Here is a 13,868-nt window from a genome sequence, read left to right on the forward strand (position 1 = left end):
CTGTTAAAATTAAAACACCTGTGGAAAAGGGCAGAAAGTCCAAGAGTGAATGGATTAAATTGGAAAGGCGGCCAATTTTATTAAGCTAAGCTGCGAGTTGGTATAAGTGGTCTGGGAAACAGCTACCTGAAGGTGAGCCAGTGTCTGAATCGGGGCTTTCAAAAGGGAATTGGACAAGCACCAGGAGAGAGAAAAGAGTTGCAGGGCTGCAGAGAAGGGAGGTAGGGTTAAGGATTAGTCACTCCTGCAGAGTGCTAGTACAGACATGATGGACTGAATGGCCCCTTTCCGTACTGTTAACTGTCCGATGATTCAAACTGAGCCCAGCTGTCAGTGCTGTCTGGTGGGCACTGCACTGGACAAATGGAACAACCACAGGACATTCCGCTGTCCATTACTTTACCTCAGAATCAGCACATTCATCCTAAATGGGTTACTGGTTCAGCTAAAGCAGCAGATGGGGAATCTGGGGAGGGTGGGGGCGGGGCGGGGGGAGAGAGAGAGAGAGAAGAGAGAGATGTATGCAGGGATTTAACATGTTCACCATACAGTAATAAATCCTCAGCTTATATCTAGAATCCAAATGAGAAATTGCTTACCTCCCCACTGATGGCGCCTTTCTGACACTGGAAGGATTTGTACTGATGCAGTATGTAATAACCACTTCCATCTTTACGTTCCTCTGAGGTAGATCCAAAATACTTGGCTGCTGTCTGGTCCTACAGGAGGAAAACATCAATTAGTCCAGCCACCAGAGGAACATGTTGAAAATCCTCTTTAAATTTGGGAATGCTGATATGAGTCAGTTGCTTCTAGTTTTGCCTAAAACTGCCACTTATTACAAATTACAAAGGCAATTATCTCCAGCTCAGAGCATGGGATGATAATTCCACACTGCACTCCTTTAGAATACACCTCCATACTAAGCTATATCAGTCATTTCATTTCTGCTGCTTAGTTCACATTCCACAAAACATATGCTGTCTGTGGGAGCTTGCTGTGCACAAACTGACCGTCTCGATTCCTACACGGGCAGCAATGACTAAACCTGAAGTGCTTTATTGGTTAGAATGTGCTCCTGAGGTTGAGAAAGGCGCTATAGAGATGCAGGTCACTGTCCACTATGGCAGTGTGGAATAAACCACGTTCTTTTAAAGTAGTAATGTTGTTTTCCCCCCCAATTAAATTTGGCCGAATGCGGATCCCAGCCACGGAGGCGATCTCTCTAAAGGAGGAGTATGGAGAAAGAGCGAGAAAAGGGGAAGCTGATCTCTCAGTTTCCTCCTCTTTACAGCTCTCCTGCTGGGGTCGCTGACTCTTGCAGAGGGGGCAAGATAACCCCCAGCTGCTTCTAGAGCTCTGGCCAGTTGCTCATTAAAAAAACGAACATCTGAAACATTTTGCATTAGTGGCGAAATTCTGCAACATGAACATTCTGCCACCAAGCAGAGGTACACAGCACTGACAGGAAATGACTGGTTACACTGTTAGCAGAGTGGTTAGCACTGCTGCTTCACAGCCATGATCTGGAGATGCCGGCGTTGGACTGGGGTAAGCACAGTAAGAAGTCTCACAACACCAGGTTAAAGTCCAACAGGTTAGTGAGGCTTCTTACTGTGCTTCACAGCACCAGGGACCTGGGTTCGATTCCCATCTTGGGTCACTGTGTGTGTGTGGAGTTTGTACATTCTCCCCGTGGGTTTCCTCCGGGTGCTCCGGTTTCCTCCCACAATCTGAAAGACGTGCTAGTTAGGTGCATTGACCCGAACAGGCGCTGGAGTGTGGCGACTAGGGGAATTTCACAGTAACTTCATTGCAGTGTTAACGTAAGCCTTACTTGTGACCAATAAACTTTAAACTTTGTGACAAAGAGCAGCCACCTAATCCTCAGATGAGGCTGGAAACTCGAGTCGACTGTGGGTTGGGAGCTGGTGCTCAGGTAAATACAACGCCCAATGCTTATAGCAGGTACTTTTAAGCAAATGCGATTTATGTGCTGTACCCTCTCTGTTCCCTTCGAGTGAACAGAATTTTAAAAAAAAATTTCTGTAATTCCCATTATTCTTCCTGCACAAATTCTTTTTCAGTGGCTTTGCCCGTTAGTAGTTTAAAATTATAATCTCATTGAGAGAAAATGTTATTTTTAAAAGAATGTGGTTTATTCCACACTGCCATAGTGGACAGTAACCTGCATCTCTATAGCGCCTTTCTCAACCACAGGAGCACATTCTAACCAATAAAGCACTTCAGGTTTAGTCAGTGCTGCCCATGTAAGAATTGAGACGGTCAGTTTGTGCACAGCAAGCTCCCACAGACAGCATATGGTGCTGACCTGAGATTTCTTTTTGAAAGCAAAAGTTGCTGGATACATGTTAGCTCGGACCCTTCCCTGAAATACTGCATATGGGGTTGGAAACAGGAAACCATGCCGATATCTCTTCAAAAAGTTGGTGCCTCAAGCTGTTTAGCGTCTCAGACTAAACCGAGAGTCAAACATGAACACAAGTTCAAAATACAAAGAACAGTACAGCACAGGAACAGGCCCTTCAACCCTCCAAGCCTGTGGCGATCATGATGCCTGCCTAAACTAAAACCACATGCACTTACGGAGTCCAAACCCTTCCATTCCCATCCTATTCATGTATTAGTCTCGTTGCCACTTAAATGCCGCTATTGTACCTGCTCCGGGCAGCGCGTTCCGGACATTCACCACCCTCTGGGTAAAAAAAAACTTGCCTCGCACATCAACTCTAAACTTTTCCCCACGCACCTTAACCCTGTGTCCCCTAGTACTTGACTTTTCTACCCTAGGAAAGAGCATCTGACTATCCACTCTGTCCATGCCACTCAATCTTGTAAACCTCTATCAGGTCACCCCTCAACCTCCGTCGTTCAAGTGAGAACAAACCGAGTTTATCCAACCTCTCCTCATAGCTAATACCTTCCAGACCAGGCAACATCCTGGTAAACCTTTTCTGTACCCTCTCCAAAGCCTCCACATCCTTCCTAGTAGTGTGGTGACCAGAATTGTTTTGATTGGATTTATTATTGTCACATGTATTAACATAGTGAAAAGTATGGTTTCTTGCGCGCTATACAGACAAAACATACTGTTCATAGAGAAGGAAAGGAGAGAGTGCAGAATGTAGTGTTACAGTCATAGCTAGGATGTAGAGAAAGATCGACTTAATGCAAGGTAAATCCATTCAAAAGTCTGACCGCAGCAGGGAAGAAGCTGTTCTTGAGTCGGTTAGTACGTGACCTCAGACTTTTGTATCTTTTTCCCAAATGAAAAAGGTGGGAGAGAGAATGTCTGGGGTCCTTAATTACGCTGGCTGCTTTGTCGAGGCAGCAGGAAGTGTAGACAGAGTCAGTGGATGGGAGGCTGGTTTGCGTGATGGATTGGGCTACATTCACAACCTTTTGTAGTTCCTTGCGGTCTTGGGCAGAGCAGGAGCCATACCAAGCTGTGATATAACCAGAAAATGCTTTCTACAGTGCATCTGTAAAAGTTGGAGAGAGAGTTGTAGCTGACATGCCAAATTTTCTTAGTCTTCTGAGAAAGTAGAGGCATTGGTGGGCTTTCTTCACTATAATGTCGGCCTGGGGGGACCAGGACAGGTTGTTGGTGATCTGGACACCTAAAAAACATGAAGCTCTCGACCCTTTCTATTTCGTCCCCATTGATGTAGACAGGGGCATGTTCTCCTTTACGCTTCCTGAAGTCAATACAATCTCCTTCGTTTTGTTGACATTGAGGGAGAGATTATTGTTGCTGCACCAGTTCACCAGATTCTCTATCTCATTCCTGTACTCTTTCTCGTCATTGTTTGAGATCCGACCCACTACGGTGGCGTCCTCAGCAAACTTGAAAATCGAGTTGGAGGGGAATTTGGCCACACAGTCATAGGTGTATAAGGAGTATAGTAGGGGGCTGAGAACACAGCCTTGTGGGCACCGGTGTTGAGGATGATCGTGGAGGTGTTGTTGTTGCCTATCTTTACTGATTGTGGTCTGTGAGTTAGGAAGTTCAGGATCCAGTCGCAGAGAGAGGTGCCAAGGCCCAGGCCACGGAGTTTGGAGATGAGTTTCGTGGGAATGATAGTGTTGAAGGCGGAGCTGTAGTCAATAAGGAGGTGTGTGACATCGGTGTCCTTGTTATCTAGGCGTTCCAGGGTTGAGTGCAGGGCCAGGGAAATGGTGTCTGCTGTGGACCGGTTGCGGCGGTAGGCAAACTGTAGTGGATCCTGGTAGTCCGGGAGGCTGGAATTGATTCGTGCCATGACTAACCTTTCGAAGCACTTCATAATGATGGATGTCAGAGCCACCGTCCGATAGTCATTAAGGCACGCTGCTTGGTTTTTCTTAGGTACCGGGATGATGGCCATCTTCTTGAAGCAGATAGGGACCTCAGATTGTTGTAAAGAGAGGTTGAAGATGTCTGTGAATACCCCCGCCAGCTGATCCGCGCAGGATCTGAGTGCTCGTCCGGGTACCCCATCCGGGCCAGTCACTTTCCGTGGGTTGACCTTCAAGAAAACAGCTCTGACATCTGCAATGGTGGCCCCAGATACAGGTTCATCCAGAGCTTCCAGGGTAGAGGGCGTGCTCTCACTGACCTCTTGCTCAAAACGGGCGTAGAATGTATCGAGCTCATCAGGGAGGGGTGTGTTGGAGCCGGCGATTTTACATGCCTTCATCTTGTAGCTTGTTATGTCTTACAGACCTTGCCATAGTCGGCAGGGGTCGGTGTGGCTAGCCTGGGACTCTAGTTTGGTCCGGTATTGTCTTTTGGCATCTTTGATGGATCTCCTTAGATCGTATCTGGCTTTCTTGTATAGGTCAGTGTCGCCTGACTTGAACGCCTCAGACCTGGACTTCAGCAAGCAGTGGATATCCCTGTTCATCCATGGTTTCCGGTTGGGGAACACGCGGATTTGCTTCTTTGGCACACAGTCTTCTACACAGTTACTAATGAAGTCAGTTACTGTAGTGGCGTACTCGTTCAGGCTGGTCGCAGAGTTTTTAAATACTGACCAGTCCACTGACTCCAAGAAGCCCCACTGATTCTCCCGCTTCAGTTTTCGCTTGTAAGCCGGAAGCTGGAGCACAGCCTTGGTGGTCTGATTTGCCAAAGTGTGGGCGGGCGATAGAGCGGTAGGCGTGTTTGATATTTGTGTAGCAGTGGTCTAGGATGTTTGAGCCTCTGGTGGAACAGGAGACGTGTTGGTGGTAACTTGGTAGTACACTCGAGCGTGGCCTGATTGAAGTCCCTGGCCATGATGAACAAGGCCTCGGGATGTTTCGTCTCAAGGCTATTCGTAGTGGTGTATATTTCATCCAGCGCGATCTTCACGTCCGCATGGGTGGGATGTAAAATGTTCATGGGGTGGGATGTACACAATATTCTAAACGAGGCCTAAGGTTCTGTACAGCTGCAGCATGACCTGCCAATTTTTACACTCAATGCCCCGAGCAATGAAGGGAAGCATGCCGTCTGCTTTCTTGACTGCCTTATCCATCAGCATTGCCACTTTGTGATCGGTGGCCAGGTCTCTCTGCCTGTCAATACTCCTAAGGGTTCTACCATTTACTGTATAATTCCTACATGCATTGGACCTTCCAAAATGCATCATCTCACACTTGTCCGGATTAAACTCCATCTCCATTTCTCCGCCCAAGTCTCCAACCAGTCTATATCTTGCCATATCCTCTGACATTCCTCTTCACTATCCACAACTCCACCAATTTTTGTGTTGTCTGTGAACTTACTAATTAGACCAGCTACATTTTCCTCCAAATCATTTATACATATCACAAACAACAAAGGTCCCAGAACGGATCCCTGTGGAACACCGCTAATTACAGTCTTCCATTCAGAAAAGCACCCCTCTACTGCTACCCTCTGTCTTCTATGGCCAAGCCAGTTCTTGGACACAGGTGAGGTCCCAGAGGATTGGAGGATAGCAAATGTGGTCCCATTATTTAAGAAGGGTAGCAAGGATAACCCGGGTAATTATAGGCCAGTGAGCTCGACGTCCGTGGTACGGAAATTGTTGGAGAAGATTCTTAGAGATAGGATCTAAACACATTTAGAACTGAATAATCTCATTAGCGATAGACAGCATGGTTTTGTACGAGGGAGGTCATGCCTCACAAATTTGGTTGAGTTCTTTGAGGAGGTGACAAAAATGATTGACGAGGGAAGGGCCGTGGATGTCATCTACATGTAAGCATTTGACAAGGTCCCTCATGGCAGGCTGGTGCAGAAGGTTAAATTTCACGGGATCAAAGGTGAACTAGCTAGATGGGTACAGAATTGGCTTGGCCATAGAAGACAGAGGGTAGCAGTGGAGGGGTCTTTTTCCGGTTGGAGGTCTGTGACTAGTGGTGTTCCACAGGGCGCTGTACTGGGACCTCTGCTGTTTGTGATACATATAAATGATTTGGAAGAAGATGTAGCTGGTCTGATTAGTAAGTTTGCGGACGACACAAAGATTGCTGGAGTTGCGGATAGTGATGAACATGGTCAGAGAATACAGCAGGATAGATAGGCTGGAAAATTGGGCGGAGAAATGGCAGATGGAATTTAATCCAGATAAATGCTAAGTGATGCATTTTGGTAGATCTAATGCAGAGGGGAGCTATACAATAAATGGCAGAACCATCAGGAGTATAGACACACAGAGGGATCTGGGTGTGCAAGTCCACAGATCCTTAAAGGTGGCAGCACAGGTGGAGAGGGTGGTGAAGAAGGCATATGGCATGCTTGCCTTTATTGGACGGGGCATAGAGTATAAAAGTTGGCATATGATGTTGCAGTTATATAGAACGTTGGTTAGGCCACATTTGGAATACTGTGTCCAGTTCTGGTCACCACACTACCAGAAGGACGTGGAGGCTTTGGAGAGAGTGCAGAAAAGGTTTTCCAGGATGTTGCCTGGTATGGAGGGGATTAGCTATGAGGAGAGATTGAGTAAACTAGGGTTGTTCTCTCTGGAAAGACGGAGGTCGAGGGGCAACCGAATAGAAGTTTATAAAATTATGAAGGGCATAGATAAGGTGAACAGTTGGAAGCTTTGTCCCAGGTCAGAAATGACAAATGCAAGGGGTCACAAGTTCAAGGCAAGGGGGGCAAGGTTCAACACAGATGTCAGGGGGACGTATTTTACACAGAGGGTGGTGGGGGCCTGGAATGCACTACCAAGCAAGGTGGTTGAGGCAGACACGCTAGGGTCATTTAAGACTTATCTGGATAGCCACATGAACAGACTGGGAATAGAGGGATACAAACGGATGGTCTCGTTAGGAACACATGATCGGTGCAGGTTTGGAGGGCCGAAGGGCCTGTTCCTGTGCTGTATTGTTCTTTGTATCCATCTTGCCAGCTCTCCTCTGATCCCATGTGACTTCGCCTTTTGCACCAGTCTATGAGGTACCTTGTCAAAGGCTTTACTGAAGTCCATGTATACGACATCCACTGCCTTTCCCTCATCTATCATCTTCATCTCTTCCTCGAAAAACTCGATCAAGTTAGTGAGGCGCGACCTCCCCTTCACAAAATCATGCTGTCTATCACTAATAAGTTTGTTTCCAAATATGAATAAATCCTGTCCCTAAGAATCTTTTCCAATAATTTCCCTACCACCGATGTAAGGCTCACCGGCCTATAATTTCCTGGATTATCCCTACTGCCCTTCTTAAAAAATGGAACATCGGCTATCTTCCAGTCTTCTGGACCTTCACCTGTAGCCAATGAGGATACAAAGATTTCTGTCAAGGCCCCAGCAATTTCTGCCCTTGCCTCCCTCGGTATTCTGGTGTAGATCCCATGAGGCCCTGGGGACAGTCTCAAGACTGATAGTGGAGAAAGAAAATTAGCCACAATATCAGGAAGCTTTAAAATCAAATTCAAGAAATATAATGGGGAATTCTTATGTGCCTTGAGGGAAATTGGACACTCTCTCATCTGTAATTATCTTACATAAATGTAATGTAAAATAATATTGTAAGTTCCCTCTCAAAGCACAAGTGCTTTTGAGACAAAACAAGGTCAGGTAATGTGTGGAAGAGACCAGATGAACATGTTGGGTTGTGTTGGTGTAAATTGGTAGCCATTCCTTTGCATTTGCAGCATTTTCCACTTCTAATTCACTTCCACACTTTTAACGTTTTCATTGCAAACATAGCCAGTGATTGGGAAAAGTCCAGAGCAATGTCACTTATACTCACTCCAGAATATTCATTGTAACAGTGAAAACTTCTCAAGTACCATGCCACACTCAGGTTCACTTGGGATTCACAATTCTCCTTAGTCCCTGAAAAACAAGACAACAGTTACTGCTACCCGCCTCTGGGCAACTGTCGCGGTCTAGAAATGATTGAATCACCTTCACCAGTCACCCCCAGCCTCCCCTCCCACCCCATCGTCACAAATAGCAAAGAAGCCCAGAGAAGGTGCTTGGGACTGCCTCATGGGGATCAAGCGACAGACAGCTGCATTGTCCAGCACAAGTCTCAGGACTGTTCAACAATGCCTGTAAACTGAAAGTAAGCTCTCAGAATGATTGGGGTAGCTAATTCAGACAGTGGTTATATAACAGCACACAGCTCCTGGGAGAAAATCATTCCTTGTACTCCTGCCAGACCTGCACTATCCTCTGGTCACAAGGCAGCCGCTTCCATTTTGCAAATGGGGGGTATGCTACAGATCACCATTCCCCCCCCTCAACCTGTGGTAAGCAGCCAATTCCAACACCCTCAACAGAAGGGGCGACACACCGGTTAGCACTGCTGCCTTACAGTGCCAGGGACTCCGGTTCGATTCCTGGCTTGGGTCACGATCTGTGCGGAGTCTGCACTTTCTCCTCATGTCTACATGGGTTTCCTCCGGGTGCTCCGGTTTCCTCCCACAGTCCAAAGATGTGCAGGTTAGGGGGATTGGCCATACTAAATTGCCCCTTAATGTCAGGGGGATTAGCAGGGTAAAATACCTGGGGTTAAGGGATAGGGCCTGTGTCAGTTTGTGGTCGGAGCAGACTCGATGGGCCAAAGGGCCTCCCCCTGCACTCTCGGGAGTCTATGATTCTATTCTATGAACAGTTGAACTTCAGATACATGGGGGAAGAGTTTGCATCAAACTCAGTACATCGGCACGATGCAGCAGCAGGGACCTCCAAGTTGAGCCCAAAACAATTCTATCCCAAAACCATTCACCAATAATCAGGGTGGAAATCCAGCTACTCACATTTCAGGGTGATGTAAGAGTTGTTAAACAATGTCTTTTGTAGTAGAAATTGAGTCTGTGATTGATTCTGAAAAGATATAAAACAATTGCAGCACATAAATGTATAGATATATCAGAGAAGGAAGCCATTCTGTCACTCTCATCTTCATAGGAACCACTTTCTTTTACATTTCAGAGTTAAAACAACACAAAGAACAAAACAGCACAGGAACAGGCCCTTCGGCCCTCCAAGCCTGCGCCGCTCCAAACTAGACCATTCTTTTGTATCCCTCCATTCCCACTCCGTTCATGTGGCTATCTAGATAAGTCTTAAACGTTCCCAGTGTGTCCACCTCCACCACCTTGCCCGGCAGCGCATTCCAGGCCCCCGCCACCCTCTGTGTAAAATACGTCCTTCACATTTAAAGTCTTAAACTGCTACAGCAGGATTTGATGAAAGAGTGGTGCAGACAGAGACACAAAATTTAAGAAACATTTAGATGTGCACTCACGATGCCAAGGCATACAAGGCTATGGGCCAAAGGCTGGAAAATGGGATTAAAATAGTTGGCTGGTTTGTCTTTGACCAGTGCAGACTTGATGGGCCAAAGGGCCTTTTTCTGTGCTATAGACCTCTGTGACTCTAAGTAACTCTCATTCTTCAAATTATTCATCCAGTAACATGGCCACATTCCAAACCTATCAGTAAAACAGGAGTTAGAAATCACTCCAACTGAATTTCTGTCCATTCAAGGCAGCAACGCTTGCTGGGATGAGGGACTTGAGCAGTCTTGATCAAGTGGACAATCTTCCTCCATCACCCGAGATGGTGTCCACAGACTCTTCATCCATGCATCATGGGGACGAAGCGACAGAGAGCTGCATTGTCCAGCACAAGTCTCAGGACTGCAATCAACAAGGGGGAATGCTCACTGAATCTGCTCCTCCTGTACCAGTACATGTCACCTTGACTCATGGCCAGAATGATCACTTTCATGCTCCATTGGGAGTGCCCATAGAAATATATCCCGGTGGAAAGTCAATGCTTTATGGACAGCATTCTCCTTAAAATTTCTTTGTTGGGTATACCCAGTTCCACCCCCCCACCGCCCCCAAGTGGGTGTTCCCTTTAAACATGCCTTTACATGGCATTTATCCTGGGAGGAAACCTTGTGGTGCCTTTCAGGCTGCTGTGTGCTTGTGCAACTTAGTGGAAACATTCCCCGCCTTGCTCAATCAAACATATTTTTATCAAAGGCAACCAATGGAACTTGCAGTAAATAAATACAGAGAATTAATTTTGGCTATTGCATTGTCACAATGTCCAGTCACATGCAAATCAACTTATACAATGCTCATTGAGAAAGGAGCCTTTTCCGATAACACACCACAAAGAGAAACCCCAACCTCTGATCTTTGGTAAGGATTAACCTGCAGCACGAGTTAATTTGCACAAGGGCAGGCAAGAATGTGCTGTCATCTCGCTGAAAACCAAGTTATTACTGATTGACAGATTTCACAAGCTCCATAAACCAAAACGATCTCCTCTCATTTTAAACTCAATGCTTAACCACAGGGGCAGTACAGATCTCAAGGCTTAAGACACATTGTACATGTAATCTGCCATCTCTCAGAGTTAACTACATAAGAATGCAGAAGTAATTGTGCATCCTGTCTGTATGAATGCAGGTATGTATCGATTGCATTGTTGCTGTTCTTTCGGCTAGCGGTGAAGATCGAGGGGCTGACTGACACCATCAGGAATTTTAAGCATGGGTCACAGAGACTGACACCCTCCCAATGAGTTGCCTAAGGGAAGGGAAGCATCAGTCATTGAGATTTAGCTGTTACTTCTTGGGGAGTTCTAAAAGGGGAGAGAGAGGGGGATTGGAGAAACTCAATTTTTTTATTTCCTTGGAACTGCATAGGCTAAGGTGAAAATGAAGTATGCAATCCAGGAATGACACGGTGGCACAGTTGCTAGCACCGCTGCCTCACAGAACCAGCGATCCAGGTTCGATTCCTGGCTTGGGTCACTGTGTGGAGTTTGCACATTCTCCCCGTGTCTGTGTGGGTTTCCTCCGGGTGCTCCGGTTTCCTCCCACAGTCCGAAAGACGTGCTGGTTAGGGTGCATTGGCCATGCTAAATTCTCCCTCAGTGTACCCAAACAGGCACCAGAGTGTGGCGACTGGGGGATTTTCACAGTAACTTCATTGCAGTGTTAATGTAAGCCTACTTGTGACAATAATAAACTTTAAAACTTAAATTTCACAATTGGGGAAATGGACAGAGGTCAGTCAAGTGTCCCACACCTGATTATCCAGTGGCAGAGTGTGTGAGTGCAAGTGTCAGAGGCAGGTTCAGCAGCAAACCTCTCCATTTTCAAACAGTCTAGCAACACAAACTGGGGTCACATGTCAAGAATGGGCAACAAAGAAAGAGAGCAGGCAGTGCCATGGGACTGCACTCAAGGAGGAACCAGCATTTCAGTAAACTAGCTTCAATTTGACTTCCTCTTCAGAAGCAGCCATGGTTCCCAGCCCCCATATTTTCCTCATGTCCTGTGTAACAGTTCCCTGTGCTGGAGGAGGTAGTAATCATTGCACAACCAAAAAATACATTTCCCAATCACTATGTGCTGGACTTCAGCAACACCTCATGGGAGACATGATCCAACTGAGTGGCAGGGGGTGGCTGGATGGCACACTGCTGTTCCTGGTTTGGTCCAGATGGTACCCTTGTGTCTGAATCAGAAGGTTGGGGATGCTGAGGGAGTGCTGAATCCTCAGAGATGCTATCTCCCACGGGAGAGTAAAACTCGCCTGTTGTTTCAGGTTGTTTTTTCCCTTTGCAGCACAAGGTAAAGGTCACCATGGCCAGCCTGACCGAGGCGACTCTCCCCCTTTCAGGGTTATCAACTCTGAGGTTTCCCGCTTATTAACCAGCTCCAGCCTGGGACACAGAGCTGCCCCGGGGTGCTGCAGGGTGGCCCAACACCCCCACCCCAAAAGCAGCAGGGTGGCCCAGCCCTCCCCAAAAGCAGCAGGGTGGCCCAGCCCTCCCCCACCCCCCCAAAAGCAGCAGGGTGGCCCAGCCCTCCCCCACCCCACCAAAAGCAGCAGGGTGGCCCAGCCCTCCCCCACCCCCCCAAAAGCAGCAGGGTGGCCCAGCCCTCCCCCACCCCCCCAAAAGCAGCAGGGTGGCCCAGCCCTCCCCCACCCCCCCAAAAGCAGCAGGGTGGCCCAGTCCCCCCGGGCCGCTCTCTGAATATTCTCCCAGCCTCAGAGCATGGGACCGGGCAGCTGCTTGACTGTGGCGGCTGCTGGGTCCGAGCCTCCCGCAAACAGCCTCTCACTCACCCAACCGATAGTCAGCCGCCACTTGCCGGGCTCCAAGAAGCCGTGGGCCGGCTCAGGGCCCCAGGCCGCGCTCAGTACCAACAGGAAGGGGCCAAACAGCCGCCGCACCGTCGCCATCTTGTTTACACTCGGACCGGAAGTCCAACTCACCCCGGCTGTGACATTGGCTCACTCGCTCTCCTTTGTGACATCACCGCGCACCATAACATCCGCTCGTTGACGTCAACGGCACCATCACTTCGGCCCTGTGACGTTACCACGCAAGCGTCGTAAACGTGACCCGTTATGATGTAATTGCGCACAGGTCTCATGATGTCACGGTGAAAGCCTGCCCATCTCTTAAAGGGTCCGCTCCAACCTAATCCCTTGTGTGCCAATGGAAACCTCTATGGATTTGGGGGTGTGTGGAACATTCTTTGTTCCAGTTCTTCTCCCTCTCCATTCCATAGAATCTCTACAGTGCAGAAAGAAGCCATTCAGTCCATCAAACCTGCCCTGACGACAATTCCACCCAGGTCCTATCCCCGTAACCCCACGTATTTACCCTCCTAGTTGAGAAAGTGAAGGGGCATGGGATCCAAGGGGACATTGCCTTGTGGATTCAGAACTGGCTTGCCCACAGAAAGCAAAGAGTGGTTGTAGATGGATCTTTTTCAGCATGGAGGTCGGTCACCAGTGGAGTGCCCCAGGGATCTGTTCTGGGACCCTTGCTCTTTGTGATTTTTATAAATGACCTGGATGAGGAAGTGGAAGGATGGGTTGGCAAGTTTCCTGATGACACAAAAAACAAACTGTCGGCACGGTAGCGCAGTGGTTAGCAGTGCTGCTTCACAGCTCCAGGGTCCCGGGTTCGATTCCCAGCTCGGGTCACTGTCTGTGTGGAGTTTGTACATTCTCCTCATTTCTGCATGGGTTTCCTCCGGGTGCTCCAGTTTCCTCCCACAGTCCAAAGATGTGCGGGTTAGGTTGATTGGCCAGGTTAAAAATTGCCCCTTAGAATCCTAAAATGTGTAGGTTAGAGGGATTAGTGGGTAATATGGATTTTAGTAAGGCGTTTGATAAGGTTCACCATGGTAGGCTTCTGCAGAAAATGCAGATGTATGGGATTGGGGGTGATCTAGGAAATTGGATCAGGAATTGGCTAGCGGATAGGAAACAGAGGGTGGTGGTTGATAGTAAATATTCATCATGGAGTGCGGTTACAAGTGGTGTACCTCAGGGATCTGTTTTGGGGCCACTGCTGTTTGTAATATTTATTAATGATCTGGATGAGGGTATAGTT

The 13,868-nt window shown here is 47.7% G+C and overlaps 1 protein-coding gene across 1 annotated transcript in view; it reads right to left on the bottom strand.

The window, feature by feature from the left end:
- Nucleotides 1–12,724, bottom strand: part of LOC144511347 (transmembrane protein 87A-like) — a 54,431-nt gene extending 41,707 nt beyond the window's left edge. Inside the window, exons 1-4 of the mRNA XM_078241630.1 lie at nucleotides 12,587–12,724; nucleotides 9,248–9,314; nucleotides 8,233–8,318; nucleotides 600–719 (exon numbers count right to left, since the gene is read on the bottom strand). Coding sequence (XP_078097756.1) covers nucleotides 600–719; nucleotides 8,233–8,318; nucleotides 9,248–9,314; nucleotides 12,587–12,703 — 390 coding nt within the window. The 5' untranslated portion in view covers nucleotides 12,704–12,724. The remainder of the gene's footprint in view (nucleotides 1–599; nucleotides 720–8,232; nucleotides 8,319–9,247; nucleotides 9,315–12,586) is intronic.
- Between the last annotated feature and the right edge of the window lie 1,144 nt (nucleotides 12,725–13,868).

Source organism: Mustelus asterias, chromosome 24 (assembly GCF_964213995.1).
Source record: "Mustelus asterias chromosome 24, sMusAst1.hap1.1, whole genome shotgun sequence".
Lineage (NCBI taxonomy): Eukaryota > Metazoa > Chordata > Chondrichthyes > Carcharhiniformes > Triakidae > Mustelus > Mustelus asterias.